Here is a 22,941-nt window from a genome sequence, read left to right as displayed (position 1 = left end):
AGTAGTTTATAACGTGTCTACCAGAATTACAATACTCATTAGTTTAAATAATGGAATTGTATTATATGCTGTAACGACGTTGTAAATGTACTGGCAAGTTTAAGTAGAGCGGCGTAGTGGGTCAAGTTTCGAACATCGTGTGAAGTGTTATGCACTGGTTCTGTACGACGGAGACATATCCTCAAATTATAGACACGGTATATTTTAAGTTTAGAATAGAATGTTTGCGTAATTTGGTGCAATGGTACGGAATTCGTTCGTCCCGAATCAGTAACAAAGTAGCTAAGAGTCAGAAATCGGTATAAAGGTGGTACCGTCGCAGTTTATCCACAAAAGTTCTATGTGACTCATTACAAAACGTCGGATCCATACTACTCATACAAATTGTTTGCATGCCGTTTACTCTAGTGCGTTGTTAGCGACTCTTCACACTATGTTATTTTTTTGCTTTATGGCAAATAATAATATACTGGAATAATAATAACTGTCAAACGACAACATAGACGAATAGTAGAGCAGTGCGTACATTCCAAATATGAATTTAACAAATTTAATTTTATTGATATATCCAGTTCGGTCTGGGGAGGCTTGTTATTAGTAGTATTAGTACTATCTATCCATTGTTTGGCCTACCTACCAAATGTCGAAATTAGACTATTTCTGCCTATTCAAGTACATTTTCGATCTTTGATTGGCAAATAACAGGCATGTGTGGTAGTACGTGCGCACTCTAATATCATTTTTCTGATTTAAATTACTGCAAGGCATTTGTCCTAGCACAATATATAAGCGGTTAACAGCTCTACAATACACTCTCAATACATTTTACACCACAAATTTGTAATGTCAGCCTACTATAGAATAAAACTTTTGCACCGAACAATACTTTTGGCGACAATTTTACCGACTTCGTGAATCTATGTAGGTATCTATTTTACATTTATATAGCTATCTAGTAAAAAGTAATTAGGTAAAATGTAATCGATTTACGCGTCGTTTATGTTCGTTTAAGTACTCGTAGTTTACGTTCAAGGTTGACGTGCGGCAACGTGTTTATGCGTCAGTCAGTACATTCCCTATATGACATCATCACTGCACCCCGATTTTGAACGGTCATTGATAGTAACGAGTGATTAGACTTCAGTTTGCGCATTTTACGAGTATGTATAGCCTGACAAACTTCAGTGCATGTGGCGGGGGCCGCACTAGCCCACATAATGTTGCTAGGTTGTGCAAACTACGTAAGAAGTAGAAGAGTTTATCGAATATGAATTAATATTTAACATTTTATTAAAAATCGTTAAATAATTACTCATTTTATTGACAAATAACATAAAGTCTTAATTTTTAAGACCATAAGTTTATTAAATTAACGATAAAATTAATACTTATTAGTTGGCGAAACTGGAAAATCGTTTATGACGCTGACTACAGGTTCCGAAATCCGAAAACCACTACACGCATAGAAAAGGTTGTCAGACTGAAGGTGGTAGAACCCTTTGTGGTTCGACTCCGGCGGCACCACCGCCACACCTATTTCTACCTAATGACAACAGTGTTAAGCGCTGCTGTGTTCTGGTTTGAAGGATGTGGTAAGGGAGACAGACTTTTCCGAGGCGTTCCAGCTTAGTCCTCAGAAGTAGCGGCGCATCTTTGGCCGACCTCATGTGGGAATATCTAATCCTATCTGGGGTTGATTACAGATGTCCATGGTTTGTCCATGGTTGTCCATCTCGCCACTTATCATCAGGTGGACTGTATTGTCGTCAGCTACATTATTAAAAAAAAACTTTGGTGAATATGATTACAAAGTTTTTTGTTAGATAAGTGACAATCTAACGAGCCGTCGTTAGTGCCCATCCTATGGAATTATTCCAGTAAAGTTACGCCTAAGGTCACCTCTATTTCTTCGTAATAATACTAAACGTCTAAAAATAAGTTACGTAAAGCGATGTAGAGTCACTAGCAAGGCACTATCGAAATTACAAAGAATATCCTTTTCAAAAGTATACTGCTGACACTGACAACTAATCCCGTAATGGACTTCCTTTGCGAGAATTTTTAATCCAAATTTATTGTACCGATGCTTTCTTAATACAATAATGAATAGGGCACTCGTAAAAGTATTCGGTATGCCTTGTGTAGAAAAATATTTAAATAATATGTTTATTACGGGTAGCTATAACGGAGCGAGAGCAAGTTTACTAAAGTTGTATACTTTACAAATAAATTATTACTTATTTTATTATACTTCATAGATTTACAACCGTTTGTTCTTTTACATTTATTGAAATTCTTAATCTAAATTTCAATCTGGTTCTTAGATCTAAGATTACGTTCTAAAATACCTATTCATTGTTACCACGCTTTATGTTTCAAATCACATTATTCACTGTATTAGTCTATATGTTTTAGTCTAATTATTGTGTTAAAAATAAATACATTTAGACACAAGTTTTATACATAAATACCAATGGATAATTTGTTCCACTAGATACAATAAATACTTATAGACGTAGCAATCAGATAACAGACAAAAGGAGGTAATAAACCTACAATAATTACCTATTTAAAGCAGAGTTGAGCAAGTTAATTACTGGTCGTGACACTTTGAAAGCTGTAAAAATAATTTGCATATCACGACAGTTAGTCATAAGTTCATAACACTGTAAGTAAATTATCTGTTTAAACTATATTGCAGACACTTGTATCAGCAACGTATCATTTTACCATTAGGTGTTTTAAAAACAAACTTCATGATAAAGCGGATTACTTACGGCGGATGGAAGAAACCTTTTTTTTTTCGAGTGGGGAAACCTTCAAAACGTACCCGGTGTAGTGGGAGCGACACGAGGTTATGTGGGAATTTTACCGCACTATAACCCCCCAGTGGCCGTCCTCAGCGCTATGTAGATGACTCCGGGATCTCCAAAGGAAAGCGACCGGAGTCCTCCCAGTGCGCTGCTCCGTCGGGCTCCGCCCAGGTGAGCTTGACGCTCTCCACACCGTCTGGTGCGTACGACAATATGCGACCACACATACCGCCGCCCTTCCCGGGGTCGCTGGCCGGGCGGTTCGAGCTCCCACTCTTGCCGGCCGCAACCCCGGAAGCCCCCGTTTAGTTGCCTCTTACCAAGGGCAGGGGATACCGTAGCCCTATTCTGGTCCCGGAACTAGAGGGAGAGGATAGAAAGTACCTACCTTACGTTTAAGGTAATTTGCAACACCAGCGATATCATAAATGCATTACTGGTTTTAAAGAGGAGCTCGTTTTGGACCTTTTCGAAGAGCCGGTATAGCGCTCGAAACGAATAGAAAGAGTCTCCGGCGCTTTAATAGATTTCAAACACCTTTCGACAACTTTTTTTTAACTCTCAGGGTTTTCTTACGATGTTTTCCTTTATCGTTATAGCAATTCAAAATTATGTTCTATGCATATAATTTTGAAAAACTAGACATGCATAGGTATGCCTATCTAGGCTATTTATGCATATATAAAAATATTTATTTGGCTAAAATAACCGTGTAATTCTGAGAACAAAAATGGTTCCACGTGCGAGTTAACAACAAGGCGTGGATAATAAAACACGAGCAAGCACTGCATGCAAAACATTATGCCTCAAGATTGTATTCCATATCGAATGACGGTACTTGCTACACGTGCAAACCTAGAGGTAAGCCAATACCCCAACGAAACATCGTGATTATGGTGTTTGGGAGTTGGGAGCATCAATATGCATGGTCAGGATAATTATCTTATATGTGTATATGACAAGATCTGGGAATTTTCTCAATACTGATATTAGTTGTTGAACGTTGTTTAAAAAATGTAGTAATATGTAATGAAAATAGAGTCAATAATTTTTTCCATAATCATCAACTTATTACCGTCGTACTGCTGAGCACAGCTCCCTTACCAGAGAGAGAAAGGCTTAGTTAATAAGCCAGAGTTACCCGCGTTGGCCAAGTGCATGTTAATATACTACACACTCATTCAAGAAAACAAATCACAACCTAGTCTCCACTGTTAAAGCATTAATGTCATATTTAAATCTGATAAATAACAATTAAAAATTAAGTACTTATAAGAAAAGTAAATGTTCTTAAGTATGTTAAATATTATCATTTATAAACGGCTGTACTAAGACAATGGTGGAGTCAGCCTTGCGCACCTTGCGGTTACGGATTTTCACAAATTACTGTAACCAAATGGCCACGAGCGCACTTTGATAAATGAGCGTGATAAAGTCAATTGTATTATAGTGTGTTTCTCTTGTATATGAAACCTTAACGTCATTTATGATTTTTGGACATGCCAAATATCTGCGTTTTAGTAGTTAGGAAATCCAACAAATAGCTACCAGAAAGTGGACAGTTACATTCATGGGAAAGACATGGCATTCCATTTCAGACTATAAAACTTTATTTAGCACTTTTATTTATACACATTTAATTGTTCATTATATTAATTTATATTATTAATATATATTCAAAGTATAAATTTACATAATTTATTCATTTTAGGTAATGTCGTCTAGAGTTTACAAATCAAGAAAGTTTGACATTACAATGACAAGTAAAATTTTAAGATACAGGTCTGTGGAGTTATCTATGTCGCGTATGTTGTAATCTCATTCTCCGAAAGATTACCTATTATTAAGCACTTATAGCACTTTACGTATAGGTGCTGTTACTTCTGTTAACAACAACCCTACTTATATAGGTAGTAGAAGCAGTAAAATAAAACCTTACGTCTTATAGAGCGAGTCGTAGCATTCAATGAAATGGCGTAAACAAAAGGGAAAGGGACAAGGTTAAGAGCACTTATAACTTGTAAATGTATCGGTATTAGAATTCCGTGGTTCTATTTCACTAGACCTATTTTTGTAGTGTTGCTTGCGTGGCTATCATGATGTAAGGTACATTTTGTTATATTTTTTATAGTATCAGACGAGCATACAGTCCAACTTGATGGTAAGTGGCTACTGCCGCCCATTGACATTTGTAATCAACCCCAGATAGGATTATATTCCTACCTGAGGTTGGCCATAGATGCACCGCTACTCCTGAGGACTAAGCTGGAACGCGTCGAACAAATATGTCTCCCTTACCACTAAAGTTGATTGATACTCCTCTTAAACGGTGATCATACCGATCTGCCGTACAATGAATGAATTTTGATTGTCGTCCAAACAGAAATATAAATTTTAATAGTTATCTATACTAAATCTATGAGTTTACATACCTACTGTCTGTAAATTTTCGTATTAACCAAAATCAAATCAGAATCCTAAAAGCATGAAGCATTTATTTAAAATAAGAGTAATAATGGTCATGTCCTGTCGTAGCTATGAATTTTTAACACTTCTATGATATAAAAAGATCATTTTGAAATAATGTTCGTTTGAATAATATTATTCAGTATTTTGTATAAAGGCAATATAAATGACACACTACGGCTCGCAACTTCCAATACAACGGAAGTTCATTATCATTAGTATTATGTTGGCTCCGGTACTCTACCATGGCCTCTATATTACTAAGGAGTCTTTGCTTTTGCCTTCACTTTCGTTTTTTTTTACAAAATGTTATGTAACAATTTGCTATTTGTTATTGCTAACATCTTTAAAGGCCCAAATAAGAATTGCAGTAAAACTGACCAGAATTCTGAAACCACAGTCAAAGGATTCAAGTCTTACCTTCTAAAAACTTTATTTACTTAGAGAAGTGGACTCAATTATATTTTTGTGTCGACTTGTTACAAGTCGTTTTGGTACCTAACGAGTTAGTGAGTTTGCATTAATATTCACACAAAAACTTGTAACGAGGAAAGTCAAACGCATTTGACCTTTGTCGTTTGCATGCGTTTAATGCATTACTGTTGACCCTTTTAACGAAAGTATCTTTATAACGTTGCACCTAACTTGCAATTCAAGTTAGCAGTCCTAATTAAGAGATTATATATCCTATTGAGTATAACTACCACATCACTACTAAAAGATTGGCTGCCTTGGATTTTGTACCATTGTGCTTATTATACACAGGAAAATTGCTTAAGGATAAATAAAAGTAAACCTTTGATTAAAAGTTTTTAATTTCCTATTAGAAATTATTGCTTTGACCGTATGACCGAAATACAGAATGTAATATGTTAAACAGCTTGTAATTACTAACAAAACAAAATATTAAGTGTAGGTCAAATATGTCGATCCTCTGTGGAACAGCACCCTTTACTGGTTAGGGGTCCTAAAAGGCGAGATAAGGGAACAATAATATAATGTTTATTAAACATATCAAGATTTTTTGGACAATTTTGGAAGGTGGTAGAACCCTTTGTGGTTCGGCTCCGGCGGCACCACCGCCACACCTATTTCTACCTAATAACAGCAGTGTTAGGCGCTGCTGTGTTCCGGTTTGAAGGGTGTGGTAAGGGAGACAGACTTTTCCGAGGCGTTCCAGCTTAGTCCTCAGGGGTAGCGGCGCATCTGTGGCCGACCTCAGGTGGGAATATCTGGGGTTGATTACAGATGTCCATGGGCGGTAGTAGCCACTTACCATCAGGTGGACTGCATGCTCGTCTGCTACTTCTATATTATAAAAAAATATATATATCACTAGGATTTTGTATGCTATTCATTTGAAACTTAGCGGTCTAATCTTAAATCTTTGGAACTGATTATGTAATTGCTTCACATGACTAATCACGCAATAAAAATTCATTAAAGTGTTTAGCTGAATCATATTATTATATCGAGCACTCTGAAATCGCAATGTTTGCCAGTAAATGCTAACTCTAATATATGTATAAATAACTATAAATGGGGGATCTATTTATATTTGCAAATGACAGGCAATCTATCAATGTTCTTATCTGGACACGAAAACGCGATCAGTCACGTCTCTGTTGATCGGTCAGTGAACATTTATGATCGAGAGGACGAGAACTGAGGAGATCCTCATTCTCATTACCACTCGGCCTCGTATGTCGTAGGAAAATCGTGTTTATTTGTGTCAAGCTCAACATTACGTAACTTGAAATATATTTTTGCACGTAAATAATTACTTATTGTTTTCCACAAAAACATCTCGTTTAGCAAAAGTCGTTCGGTTTATTGTGACGAAAGAAACGATTATTAACAGTAAAACCACATAAAATGGCCATGTCACGTGCTAATGTACTGACAAGTATCACTTAGGCTTGCTACGGCCGAACTCAATTTTATATTGCGATATAACTTGTCATAAAATGTGTGTATAGTACATTTAATTGCGGGTAATTTATATAACCTTGTATCATAGTTATTTACGTCTAAGTACGTCTGCTGATATGCAGAAATAATAGAGGAACAATGATTTATTACTCATTTATAGGCTGAAGACATAAATAATGAGTTAAGTATGTCGAGAGTCGTAAGAAACCGAATTTATAGTATTATTTTGCTGGAATCCTCATAATTACTTAAATAGTAATGATTCCTTAGGTTAAAGTAAAATTAACATGTCATTAAAACGGTGTGATGTGGCATTAATATGACTAATTTGCAATTGTTTATTGTTACGATCTGACGTGGTTGACATACTATTGAGAAATACCGTGATTTAGCGTTTAAACTTGCAGACAATTAGACAAGCTCAATTACGTCATTACGTACCTTATTATAATAATACATAATACATTGTATCAATTAAATTCTGCATTGCGCAAGGCTATATTCACGTTAATATTATAAATAATGTTATTTATGTAAGAATTCGTGCTTGTGGTTCCTGCTAAGGATTTCGCCCTACAACATCGGTATGTTATAATCTTACAATATCTACTGTAGTAATGTTAAGTATTTTAATCAATAAAATATTTATAGGTTTAGATGTACGTCTAGTTGTTTCTTAACAACACGTATGAAATTAACCTAATGTGCAAGTAATCGCTGCCATTATTTGCGCCTTTAGCCATTTTAGCACCTAAATTATTATTGCAACAAGGATATATTTAGATATTTCTTAAACGACTGGTTGATGGCGCATGTTTTGTGTATATTTTCAATTATTTTAAATATATTTTATATAAGTTAAACAAGTTGCGAGGAAAAATACATTTACAAAAAAAAATACATTTTGTAAACAATGATCGACATATCAAATTGACGATACGAGCGCCATCTGTGTTTCTCGTACAAAAATTTTCAGTTAGCTACTATTCTTAGCAAATGTTACTCACGCGCATAACGATTTCTTCAAGTAGTCACTACAATCTTCGGTAGATGGCGCTAGCAACTCAATTGTTTACAAATAATCCAATCATGATGGATGATTTTTTTCCATATAGTATTTATTTTTAAATGAAAAATAATTTACCGCTTTTACGAAACATGAAAGATATACTGCCTGATGACGTTTAAAGTAATTATTAGATTTTATCGCTACGTAATCTTATGAAAAGCTTCGAGTTCGTAGGTACCTAAAAACTGCACAATGTAAATTACGTACTACTTGAAACAATATTATTTGTCTGAAAAAAAGAACATTAAGATTAGTATAGTTCGCGCCAAACTGCTAGTCCGCTCTGAAGTTGTTGCGAACAGGTGTGGTCATACAATTTACTACGACGACGCTATTCACTTCTATATTCAGAGCGGACTAGCAGTTTTACGCGGACTATACTCTTCGACAAAATAGTTCATAACTATAGTCAGTCCGTCTGTCGATAGGTAGTATATTTTACAGCGGGACAACTAACACACATTTATATCTGTTGCAAGGAGTAAATAACTAAATGTCAATATAAAGTGTAGGACTCCACAAACAAACAGATAACTTCGATAAGCACTCCTGTACAATTTCACACTGTAACTTCAATCATTCTTATCAATTAAAGACGTATAGCGTCGCCGCATGCGTGCATCGGCTCTGGTGTTCATGCAAAAGTCAGTTAAATAATGGTTATACCCTCGTTAATATAATGTCTTATGACTTAAACGGTTGTGTAGATAGTGTTATTGTTACGTTCAAGTGGTTTGAAGGTGTGTAATTATGTGGACTATCGTGTGAACTGAAATGTCTTGGATGGACGGCGAGCGTCCGTCTACGTCATCGCCGACAGAGAGGCGTCCGCTCGTCCTCGCGTTACGGGTGCCAAGGAGCTACGGAAGCGTTTTCCCATACTACAAGTTTGTGAGAGATACGCTCAGAGAACCCCTTCACGATGAGGTATGACTTACACCGCCCATGACTACCAGGAATTATGTTTACAAGTTACTTAACGGATGTTCCAGAAAACAAAGTCCCGTTTACAGTTTAAAGAAAATATAACTGGTATGAAAAATATTTTAATTATTATACTAAATTTTGCAGGCTAATGGTAGTTTTGTATTAAATAATAATAATATTATGTTAAGTACATTAATGTGTCGATAACAACACATTAAAGCTTGTTAGATACAACGTTTTTAAGTAGTAGCCGCAGTAAGCTTTAGTCAGAAATACAATATTAGATATATTTTATTTTTCAAATTTAACAGTTTTTAATAAGAGTACCTAATCAAAATTAAATTCAAAATAATTTTATATTTATTGAAACACATATTTATTGATATAGTCTTCACGCGAACAGCGTCACCTATTATTACCTAAATATGTAATTAAATATTAGGTATATAATGGTAAAGCTACAAGCAGAATAGTTTTATTGCATAGCATCAAATATAATATAAATATACTTACTATAGGGGTACTAGATGGAGAAAGATAATATTAGTTGTCTATAAATGTGCGCTCTTAAACAATGACTGCAAAATTGTAGTAACTTGTGTCACTGTTGCAATTCATCATGTTCAATTATATAGTTAATACTAATTAGTACCGACAATCGCGTGTGTAAATTAAACTGTATGCAATAGGATAAGATACTGATAAACAGCTGCTAATACTATCTATATATACCTAATTGCTTAATCAATTGCGTTGTACATGTCAATATTAGCCGGTAGTGTCTTCTTAATTATTTTTATATAGAAAGATGGTACTAAGATTTAATAAGCACATTCCATAAACTGGTAAACGGTCTTTGTCATGTAACTACTTACAGTTTTTGGCAACTCAAAACGAGTAAACGTATCGATTGGAGCTCAAATCATAAGTGGATTAGTTTCCCTCCCTGAAAGTTTCGATCTTATAGATGTGGCGACTCCCTAACTTTGGCAGGAGATCGAAGGCGTCATCGGAGGCACCTGAGCCTGCTTCATACGTATCTAACATTCTTATCCATAGCTATCAAATCTGGCCATCAAATCAAACTAGTGATTTTTTGTATATTAATGTGACCTACATTTTCTTATGAAACATTTTTAGCATAACCGTCCTATTCGCATTACATAACCCTCATCCAAATATATTTTTATATGAAAATCTGCTTTGTGTCATAACAATGTGACGGCCAGTCTGGCGGCTGTAAATATATTACTGTTTTCGTATAATAATGGATTATGATTCAATCGCGATACTTTCCGGGAGTTACTGGAAAAATATTTATTTATTTAGAACTTTATTATACCATAAAATTGGTATAAAAGGCGGACTTAATGCTAGAAGCATTCAGTACCAGTCAACCTTTGGGTAAAGCAGAAAATATGCAAGGCGGTATTTATACGTTCAATAATAATAAACATATACTAGGAATAAAAATAAACACAAATGGTATATATTTATATAATATATTTTTTATAACAAAGGAGTAGCAGACGAGCATGCAGTCCACCTGATGGTAAGTGGCTGTTGCCGCCCATGGACATCTGTAATCAACCCCAGATAGAATTAGATATTCCTACATGAGGTCGGCCACAGATACGCCGCTACCCCTGAGGACTAAGCTGGAACGCCTCGGAAAAGTATATCTCCCTTACCACACCCTTCAAAACGGAACACAGCAGCGATTAACACTGCTGTTATTAGGCAGAAATATGTGTGGCGGTGGTGCCGCCCATCGAACCACAAAGGGTTCTACAGCCTTCAATATTACAAGAAATATAAAGAACTATGTATACTGTATATAAATTAGTGTGAAATATATTTTTTAAGAAAAAAATATTTAACGCTCGTTTTGACAAAATAATAACAAAATGTACATACATTATTTATACGAAAGTAATTACTATATGGAAGCATGGAAAACGCATTAGGTAATAGGTACTATTTTCATCTCTCCTTGAATATTGAAAACTATAATCTCCGTATTATTGGTGCATTTGGGTGTAAATTTTTTTATATGCGTATAGTTTTTATACATTTTATACATTTTTATATGCCCATAGTTTAATATGCGTTTATGATTTTGATAAAAAATGTAGACGAATAAAATCATCAATACTTGTCGAGCAGTCTAAAAAGTGAAAATATACTCATAGCACTGAAGTAAGTGCATTCAGAAGTAAGTATACCTACCTACAATAAATCCTATTTATACTTTTACTATTTATACTTATATTATACATCCTATAATCCGATAAGTACCTAATGAGGGATTATAAAATTTTAATAAACAGGAAAATAACTAAAATCTATAGAAAATCAGTCTTGGTTCTAAGTATCAACGTAAAGTACCTACTTAAGGTTGTTGTTTTCTTAACAATGTTCCTTATTTATTTTCTTGCCTGTATCATAAATCATTAAAATAAAATGTTAACGTTGAAACATTTGCTTTGAACAAGGCGTGGTGTACTTAAGTTTAGACCGCAGAAATAAGTTTGTGCATCATGCTGCCATAATGAAACTCTATGAAATACAAACAAATCTTTGTTGGTGAGGAAATTACTAATTAAACCTATATTGTGTTTTATCGGAAACGCACTTGTATATGTGTAATTTTTATCACTACTCTTTAAATTTTATCCTGGAAAACGGTTCCAAGATAAACTGCGGTATAGTATTGATCTTGTACGATCCGTAACGCCGCATACATTTAGCAATAAGTGATTGGGAAACTGACTATATTCATATTTCATGATGATCATTCATTCAGCGTTATTCATGTTGGCTTTAAACCAAAATATAATAAAATGGTATTAATGATTTGGAATCCAAAGCGAGAAGCCATTATTTATTTTCCATATGATCAATAGTAAACAAAAATGAATAACAATAGTAGTATGTTTATTTGTATATATTGTTGACTGGCATCTCGAGAGTCGATGAAAGCTTCAATTAACAGTGTTGACTGCGATCCAATTTATGTAGCGCTAAATGTCGTTCTAAACTTCCAAACGTAAATAAACGTCCGCTTTCAATTGCTTCCTCGTTTCATATAAATTTATAGAGTACTCAGAAATGATTTTCAAAGGAATGCTTAAAAGTAGAATTATTGCTTTGCTCTTATTTACGCTAATTCGATAGTCAATCATGTCTTCATTTGAAATACCTAAGTGGAATGACCCTCTTTGTCGCTCACGCTCCGAGACTTTGGTATATGTTCTTCCCTGTTCCATTTAGGTACATATGTGGTATTTGAATTAAAACTTTGGTATGCGGTAATCATCTATATATCATGCCAAACAATAAGTAGTCGAGTTGATCATCGTTAGTATCATGGTTTTACCACAGTAATCAGTAATGCTAATATATAATGGACTAGTGGTGCCCGCGGCTTCGCCCGCATTTTAAAGATATAATATGACATACATAAAACAGAAAATTCGTACATTCATTGGAATGACAGTGGTGCCATCTGTCGAAAATTGGTCTTACCAACTCCCAAACCTTCGTGGGCTCTTGGATAACAATTTTGCAAAAGATCATCACTTGATCAAATGCATAGTTTCCGATTCTATAAAATGTATATAGACAAATGATCATTTTCATATAAATAGATAGATCGATTAAAACGGATAAGTAAAGTAACTGTAGGTAAATTATAAAATCGAATTTCGATCTTCTGGGTTGAAAGATCGATTCACTGAATCGATCCATTACTGGAGATCGATTAAAATAATCGACCTTTTGGTCCAAAAGATCGATTCTCCGATTAATCGATCTTAGATCGCCATCCCTAGTTCCCGTGGGATTTCCGGGATAAAAACTATCCTATGTCCTTTCTCGGGTTTTAGACTATCTTTGTACAAAATTTCATTAAAATCGGTTCAGTGGTTTAGGGGTGAAGAAAAGACAACCAGACAGACAGACAGAGTTACTTTCGGATTTATAATATTAGTAAGGATTACTTACAAATTGTTATTTAATATTACTAATGGAGGATATTGATGGAATTTAAGCTTAACACTTATGGTATTAATAGAGATAGGTAATAAGTGTTTACTTGTTACTGTGACAAGTTCATAATTTTCAACATTTAAATTTGTATAATAAGAAATCTTCTCTTATTAATATCATCATAATTTCCGATATAAATTATTAAATTAATTTTAGTAATCCAATATTTACAAGTCGGGCAACGACAAAATTTGTATTTCCTCCTACCTAGTCCTACCTGAAGTCGACCACAGATGCATTGCTATCCCTGAGGTTAGGTAAGTATATCATCTCGCCCAGTCCCCGAGTCTACACGTAGAAGGTAAAAAGAAGCTAGCTATAATAAGACTGGATTACGCATAAATTTAAAACATTAATTTATGGAGTTAATCGTTTCATGTCTGAAGTTATGCTATTAAAAAATCTGTTGCTAAGTGTACCTATATACAGTCTATGGATGGGTTACTTGTTATGTAATAAAACTCCTTAAGCTCACCGGGTTATAAATAGAAAAGGAATCTGGTTACTCAGTCGAAGCAAGGTTTAAGCGCAAACTGTATTATCTTCCCATACTTTATGGTGCGTGTGTAAATGATGGTGTAATGAGAGTATTTCTCGCGTTATCAGGTAAATCTTTGTGTTGAACAAGTAGTATTATCTTAATTAAACATTATCGCCTATAAGACAAGGATATCGCTTATGGCGATTTCATTTAAGCTTATATTTTAATCCTTTATCGTTCAGAGCATGCGAATAATAAAGATAATATTTTTAAGTGATATTTTTTATATTAGTATTTAAAAATAATACGCACTCCCACGCTGGATCCTCAAAATGCTCCGAGCAGCTTCTTTTATAAGGACTTATGGACAGGTATGAATTTCAGTGTTTTATAAGCTTCTTAATTTCAGTATCAGAAATTCTATGGTCTTCCTTACTGCTTTTTGTTAATTTTTACATTTGCTAAATGAGATTTAATAATGGTTAAAATTAAAATTGTATGTTCCATTTGTCTGGTCTCAGCGTGGGGCATTGCTGGTTGGAATCCTGTAACCCCGTTATTCTTTTTGCCCTCCTTGCATCGCGTATCCTCACCTCGGTGATTTTTATTTTTATCTCTCATAACTTTAACTCTCTAACTACTTTAAACATGAAATATGTTCAATATACCATTGTAAATGAAATTGAAGTTAGATTAGTTGTTTTTGATTTTTTTATTATTTTTTTTCGTATTATTCATTACCTATTCACATATTGTTGCTATAAGTATTTTACGTAGACATTACATAATACAAATTAAAAAAAGTTTAAAAATAGGTACCGCAATATTTTTTCTTCGGAAAAGTAAAACATTAATTTTGAAACCGCTATTAAGCATGAAATCATCTGAATCTTTGTTTAATAACATACTTTTCGGACAATTAATTATTCAGTTTAAATCAGTATCGTAAAAAAAAACACCTCGTTATGACTCACGTTCGCGTACGATATAAATTAAAACGAGAAGGCGAAGAATAAAATAAGAAACGGATAATGGGAAATGATCAGCGGCGGGGAGGGCACCGGCAGCGCACGGTCGGACCTCATCGCGGACTTGTCGACAAAGCGTGGCCGGACACCGTGCGACATGCTGCCTCCAGAGCGAGTCGCACAGCGCACCGCCTCCGCGATCCTCAAACGCATATCGTTACGCACTTACAGCACCTATTCTCTTGTACGTATCCGTCACCGTTCATTCATCGCGACCGCCCTCCGCCCGCCCTGCACCACCACGCGCTCTAAATAGTAACCGCCCATCGCGATCACGCGAGACAACTCGCGTTCCCTGCGGCGCGACTCAGTCACAACTCTAGCAAATCTGTCACGGGACGGTTCGCGGTGCGTTCGTATTTATTATGCGGGAAGGGAACGCATTATGTCCCTACCGCCGAACCCAAGCAGAACGAGGAGCGGCGATAATGAATACGTACATATCCGCTGCCTCATTGCGAATATCCATAGACCGAAAAATGTGTCTAGGCCGCCGGGGTCACTGGAGTCGCCGCTCGAGGTGGTTCGGGAATCGCCGCCGTCGTCGGATACGGAGCACAGCGGCTCCGGGTCCGAGCGGTCGGACAAGTCGGACATCTCCGCGGAGGAGACTCCGCCGCAGCGCGCGAAGAGCAACAGCTTTGCGGGTGGCATGCTGGCGCCGCCCATGCTGCAGCACAAGCGACGGCGGCGCTCGTTTCTGCACCTGAACATCGGCAGTAACGAGCACTCAGGCCCGTTTACAGCGGGCCCGCAATTCAACGTGCCCCGGTTCACGGTGACGGCGCCTCCCGGGGAACAACGCCGTCACAGCCATGGCTTCGTATTCCATGGATTTGCGCTACGACGCCACTCTAACACGGTCTGCATAGAAACTGATATTAGTGTGAAAGTGTACTGTTCGCGATTAATAACCTACCACATAGAAACTGGTATTTTTAATAAACACCTTATTTGTACTAACTTCTTAGTGTAATCGCTCTGAGTTTGAAATGACACGCATGTGAATGTCTAGGATAATAATCCAATAAGGTAAATAAAACTCTTGCGCATGGATTTTATTTATTCTAAGCAACCGAGAAAAACAGCCTCCATTTATTCTTTGAAATTATGAGCGTTCAGGTTATAAGTAATTTTTTTCGGGAAACAAAGTTTTACCGATAAATTTATTTATTATGCCCGACACTGCGGTGAAATTTATTGTAAGACGCAAGATGGTTTATCGTTTTTAACGCCAAACATTTTGTTGTGTAGTTTATTAGTTACCTTGTGATATCATTCGTTATCATTATATCTATAAATAATGCTCATTATAGACACAGAACTGTGCCGAGCAAACGTTTGCTCGTTGTGTGTCCTGCGTTACAGTTTGTCATACGAGTACTTACCGTGCCACTGCAGTTACGGCTTTGGTATAGGTACAACATAATGATGTTACGCTGGCATTTGCATCCGAGTGAGGTGTTAACCATTAATATGCATTATGCACCTAAACTGTATTATATTTTAGTTAACTAATTCTTATCAAGGCATGATGTAAAATGTGTTTATTATTTTCCTTTCTGTGAAAAATAAGTTATCGTGTTCATTGCAACTTTGTCTCGCCCCTTCTTATTATAAATTGTTAAAAAATACATTTAATTTTGAGAAATAGTTCATCGTAAAAAATGCACAAAAGTGAAGTAATTTCCCACGTAGTTTAGTGAAAACGTTGGCAAAATTTTATAACTTGTGATGATGATCGACAGAGCCTCCATCGCAGCGAGTCGATGGTGTCGCTGGCCTGCTTCAAGACGCTCTCGCAACTGGTGAACAGTGATGGCGGTGAACTACATCAGTACCTCGTCACTAACAAGAATATTAATGTCGACGACAAGGACGAGGTAAGTTATTACTTTTTTAACTAATTCCATGTAATCGGTTTTGTTTGAAACTTTAAAAATGGAACTGAGTTTAACCCTGATTCTCCAGTACACACAGTCACATCACATTAAATTAGTGATGATTTCGAAATTTATTTTAAAGCATAGTCTGATATTTTACCTAAATAATAATCAGTTAAAAATTCAATTTAATATATATAAACCACGTAGTGGTTCATAAAAATACGTTTTTGTTATTTAATTATTTAACATGTTATTAAGTCGTTTTCAAATGCACTTTTTTTCTATCACGACGAAATCTACAGTCAGTATGGTTAGATAGATAAAAGTAATTTTGAATCCCTGTATTCATCCCTTATTAAAAACCAATCAGGTCGTTCCTGTGAGCTATGAATGTAGGGGCTGTAACCACATTCTGATATCTAAATCAAGTCCACCTGATTCGGAAATGACTGTACTGTGCTCCTGTTCTTACACCTAATAAATACCTACCTTAGGTATTTATTAGCTCACTAGTCAATATCTATCAATATTCTATCAATTAACTATTAATATTCTATTATATTTTTTGTTTTTTTTTCGTATAGGCATTAAATAATTCAAAACTTTGAGATAATTTCATTAAGTCCTGTTTTAAACTACGTTAGATATGGAAAATATTTTTAAACTAATATTATTGAAATTTATATCTAAAATTAGTTGCTCATTAAAAGCTAAATTCTAAAGGTCGCCAGTGATCGGAGCGGTCATTAAGAACAATATCCGGAAAATAGTATTTATAGCTATAAATATAGTAATAATTATTTTTATAATCTTTATATATAATGAACTAACTTCGACTCTATCGTGTGTAATTAGACTATAAAGTCTGTATATCATTCAACCAATAGCCTGATTCGCTAAAAGTCTTAGCCCTTCCTCCGCATAGTAGGTACGGTACTAATATCCTTCAGCAGTTCAGAAAAAGAAACCCATAGAAAATTAGTGAGTTCTTTCTGACTTTATTCTTCAAACAATAAATGCGAATATTTTTTTAAAAGCTCACATATAGTTCAGAAGTAGGAAATATTTGCTACAAAAAAATTGTAAAAACCACAAACTAATCGAGTAGGCAATTCAAATAATTTTTACGATCTCATTGATGAGTGTTAAGGAAATCAATGTGTTTTTTTCCTTTTAGATTTGTGGTTATACCTCTAACCCATTAAATGTAATAAATAATGTACGATGATTCATACTGATTTATTCAATGATACTTTATTACTAGATTTTAACTACAACAACGTCACTGCTATTCTAGACAATTTTATTAGTTACGTTCATTACGATGCAACGAAACAGTGCTTTTTTTATTTAATTTAAATATTTTATTTATATTCTTAACATTCCGTGCATTTTACACTCATGATGTCATGTCAAAATTTCAGTTACGAATTTTTATATTTTCTAGGGCTTTCTTATCAAAAAATATTGGGACACGCAACGTATTGGGACTATTAAGTACTATACACGATATTTTTGCAAAAATAAACACGTGCTCTAGACAGATATTTACTTAGAACACTTACCATCTCAGACATATCTTCAATCAAGCTGGAGACACTTTGTTTAGCATATTACCTATTGTTATTACCTAAATACATTTTCCGATTAATTTGCCACGTAGGTTGCATAAAATAAACAAATAACATTAAAAGTAGCAAATATAACTTATTTGTATTTAACATTTTTTCTTCTCTGCATGTAGTTTTCATTTTAATTTCGAGTATATTTTTATATTTTTCCAATACAATGTGAATATCCAATTTGGTGAACCAAATTAATAATTTAATTATTATATTATTAATATTAACTTAATGATCAGAACGGCACGACGGCGCTCATGTGCGCGAGTGAGAACGGGCGCGTGGCGGCGGTGCGGCTGCTGCTGGCGGCGGGCGCGGACGCGTGCGCCAGCGACGCGGACGGCTGGACGCCGCTCGCGTTCGCCGCGCGCGGCGGACACCTGCCCGCTGTCAAGGAGCTGCTGGACGCCGGCGCTAAAGTCGACACAAGGGATTGTGTGAGTACCCAATATTTTCAGTTTTGTGCGTATTACATATAATGATCACTTGCTATAACGCCGAAGAAAAACATCTCAAAGGTGCATGAAGTATATCAAGTCGCGACGCGCCAGTGTGGAGGACTATGGCCCAAACCCCTCTCTCTCTAAGAGGAGACTCGTGCGCAACAGTGTGCCAGTACATGTCGACGATGGACCTATATAGAACCTACAACAGAATGGTACGACGGAACTCATGTGCGCAATACCGAGCGGCCGATGCTTGGTGTCATTGAGCTGCTTCACGCCAGCGCACAGGTTGAAACCAAAGATTGGGCGAATGCAATTAACAACGATAATGCGTTACAGATAAGATAAGAAGATATCAGAATTTGCCTCTTTAAATTTTATAAAAGTCTTTTTGAACCTCGTCGATCTACCACCACTTCAGAAAATCATTATATGTACACGTATTTGTAGCGCCATATGGAAGAACCTTTATATATGGAAGCTCCATAAAGCCTAAGGCATAAACCTACATTTATTCCTATTTGAAATATTATTTTCTGTTTTCTTAAGTATCTACGATTACCTGGGTAGTCTAGACGCATATCTTTGTCCAAGGCTAAAAACAGCAGCTCATAATACCACAACTCAAAACTCAATTGCTGATACCTATTCTCATTAAGACCACTTCTAACAAATATTGTTCAGATAACGACCCCACTCCAAAACGCAAATCCCCTTATCGAGTTAAGCCTTCTCTAAGCTAGTGATTCATGTACGATAAAATGTTTTTGCGTAAATACCGGAATATAAAAACGCAACAATGCAGTTGCATTTGTGACCCAAATATTTATAATAGAGCATTGACCAAAATGTGTTCTGGACTGTGCACTCGAATTTTGTATATTTATACTTGTGGTGGAGCTCTGCCAAGATGTCAGTGACATCCACACATTCTTAAAACTGGTTAAAATACACACCTCCACCGTCACGTAGTGAACTTCTTTCACAAACAATATATTTTTAGAAGAGATCTACTATGAGCAATTAGTGTGTCCCGAGGACGAATCTGATAGCTGCAAATAGATGTCAGTGATTAAGCGAAGATCGGAGACTCGTCATGTGATTCTTCATTTCGCTACCTAATACATTTATATGTTAAATGAAGGAAACAACTATGACTAATATTTGTAATACGATAATGTTTATAAACGAGGCAAATGTCAAGATGATTTTCGAAATACGCAGTTTCAATCCATACACCCGGAAACAAAATGAAAGGTTTTATACGTATTATAAGATGATCGTGATGTATAGCTAATGTGTAATTGATTGAGTAGTTACGACTCAAGGATAATTTTTGTATCAATGAACACAAATCAAGTGTTTCTATTCAATGAATGAACACCAATAAAAAGTAGTTTTTCTTTCCGCGCTGTTCTCAAGGGGTCCAACAAACTTTAATAAACTCTAATTCGTTTGTTGTTAGCTGCCCACACGTGACTACTATAAACGTGACCGTGAAGTCGTGTGATCTCTTATATGCAAATGTTAAAATTTAAAGACCAAATCGCTTTATCCTTATGATTTTTTATACCGGTTGTGGTCTTAGACGCACAAGTTCTCTTCTACTATTTATTGACGTCAATACAAACCAGAAAAACGTGATGGAGTAAATTTTCTAATAATGAATCGGAAACCAAAGAGCACGACATATTAATCATAAAAAAAAATACAATCAGTTAATATTCTTGTTAAACTTACATGACTAAATTATACCTGTGTTATTAGTCTTGAACTTTGATTTAGAATGAATTGTGGAATATAATGTTTATAATAATGTTTATTAATATGAAGTTAATGGCGATGTTGTTTAGGTAAATACCTCGTCATAGATGGTGTTTACATAACCAGAACATGAGCCGCCGCAGCGAACGGGTTACACATGTCAACCACGTCACTGACACACACTTGTCGTGGCGTTAAATGTAAACAAACCAACATTATTAATAATAATAATTATTTATGTAAACAAATCAAATATACATGAATGCACACTAGAAAATATATTATACACACAAACACACAAATGTTTGTATGTGTTGATGGAAATTACGGTGTTGCTATTTTGGTCGTGAAATAATTTTGACAAAAAATATTTCTTTTTTAACGGCATGAGGCAGTCAGACTGGTTACGAACCATAAAAATAAAGACAAACTCTTCAATTCAGGATGATAATCTAATTCATCCTCTAATAAGCGAAACTAATTTTTATTGCCATTTAAATACTACAAGTCTGGGCGTGGCTCTGTAAAATAAACTATTGTTAATACCAAGCACTTAAAATTCAAACGATTGCTGAATGAAAATTGCCGAATTCACATTATTGTATTATTTTTAGGGTTCTCTACGCAAAGGGTAAAAACGGGACTCTATTACTAAGTTTCCGCTGTCTGTCCGCCTGTCATGGGGCTATATCTCTTGAACCGTAATAGTATTCACTTGATTTTTTTAAAGTTCTAGAGTATCTAGCATATTTTTTAACATCTATAAATATATATAATAGTCGTTATTGTTATATATAAAATAATTACATAAGTATAAAATGTGTATTTTGTTCATCAGGGTGGATGGACCCCACTGATGTGGGCATCGTATAAGGGACATGACGACGTCGTGGCCATTTTGTTGGAGAAAGGAGCTGACGTGCACGCGCACGGAAATTATAATATCAAGTAAGTAATTTAAATTGTCGTAGAAAAACAGTGATAGCCTAGTGGTTAAGAAACTCGATCTCTTTTGACCGAAGGGTCCGAGGTTCAAATCACAGGAACGCATCTCTGATTATTTTTCAAAGTTATGTGCGTATTAGAAATATGTGAAGTGTACCAATTAAGTTACCTGTTATGGGTCTAATTAAATGGGTTGATGATAATGACGTTTAAATTATGGAGTAGTAACAATACAGTACACCAGTACAGTACAACAGTAGAAGCAGCAAACGAGTATATATCTGGTGGAAAGTGGTAACGGCCACTGATGAATTTATATTGCTACTTCTTATAAATAAGATGGAACATCTCAAAATCATTAATCTGCCTTACCGCACCCTTCAAAGCAGCCCTACATTTTTGTATGTCAAACGGTTCTACTATGTATAAATTATATTTATTTAATAATGCGAGCAAGTTTAGTCATACTATTTGCTATGGCTACGCGATTTATATCTATATTCAGAGCGGACTAGCAGTTTTATGCGGACTATACCTACGTTCTTATTATTACATTTTAATATCTGATTATTTTAAATCTCATGTTAACTTTTTTTTAATTAATAAAATCTGCGAGGTATCAGACGAATGGAATCTAAAAAAAGAAATGAAAACTGTGTGTGAATTGGACCAATTATATTGAATTAGGACTGTAGTGTGAATGATAGTGCGACAATGACTGTGTGATAAAATAAACCCCCAATATTGATTTCTTATCTATATGCCATGTTTGTATTTCATTATTTTTTCATTAGAACACTAAGCATTTCAATGGTTTTCCTTGTTTATTAATCCACCGACGTTATTGTTATTATATTGAATGTGCGTGGAATTTTAAGAATGTTTTATTGCACTTCTAATCTTTATTATTTGGCATATCAAACTTTGCGATCACTATCTTCCTGATAAATCGACCTGGCGTCTATTGTGTATCATGATAGTGAAGATATATAAATATGCAAACTGCTCAATTCATGAATTGACAACACAGTGTAGCATTACTATTATTATTTATTTATTGCTAATTGTTCGCAATATTGTGCATTGTGTACCTTTACCACTGTATGACATAGCAAAGAATAGAATACAACGTATCTTTGCACGAGCATTGTCAAGATAATTTTGTTAAATTAACGATGAGGGATATTGTCAACGCACACATTTAACCTAGCCAATACACTATTTTCAGAGTTAAAAGAGAAAAGTTTTTGTATTATTATATTTATACTTCCGGCCAGAGAATTCTTGGAAACTGATCTGAAGTAAACCACTGATATCATAGCCAAAACAAACAAGTAGTTAAAAATAATGTATAGGTACCCTGATGTTATTTGATATTGAAAGGAATTACCAGGTACCCTGAAGATATTTGATATTGAAAGCAATTACCCATTGTCTAGACAAAATATTCCCCGAGACGCAAAACAAATGGAGACGGACAGTCGAGGTGTGATATTAATAGAACTGCCCTCC

At 35.2% G+C, this 22,941-nt stretch overlaps 1 protein-coding gene across 8 annotated transcripts in view; it reads left to right on the top strand.

Annotated features, from left to right (window-relative positions):
- The window catches only part of Arms (Ankyrin repeat-rich membrane spanning), a 63,578-nt gene that overhangs the window by 10,878 nt on the left and 29,759 nt on the right, over positions 1 to 22,941 (top strand). For 3 of the 8 annotated variants that reach the window (XM_073087615.1, XM_073087620.1, XM_073087617.1), the window contains 3 exons: positions 16,515 to 16,649; positions 18,514 to 18,711; positions 21,323 to 21,432. In XM_073087615.1, the coding sequence (XP_072943716.1) occupies positions 16,515 to 16,649; positions 18,514 to 18,711; positions 21,323 to 21,432 (443 nt within the window). Of the gene's footprint in view, positions 1 to 7,712; positions 7,796 to 14,659; positions 14,951 to 14,978; positions 15,629 to 15,648; positions 15,799 to 16,514; positions 16,650 to 18,513; positions 18,712 to 21,322; positions 21,433 to 22,941 lie in introns of those variants that run through there. The other 5 variants (XM_073087619.1, XM_073087616.1, XM_073087612.1 and 2 more) reach the window with 5 other exon arrangements.

This window comes from Epargyreus clarus, unplaced genomic scaffold, assembly GCF_041222505.1.
Source record: "Epargyreus clarus isolate Ecla_fem2 unplaced genomic scaffold, WU_Ecla_fem_2.2 ptg000026l, whole genome shotgun sequence".
Taxonomy (NCBI): domain Eukaryota; kingdom Metazoa; phylum Arthropoda; class Insecta; order Lepidoptera; family Hesperiidae; genus Epargyreus; species Epargyreus clarus.
The sequence above is the reverse complement of the archived record's forward strand: the minus strand, read 5'-3'. Positions and strand labels throughout refer to the sequence as shown.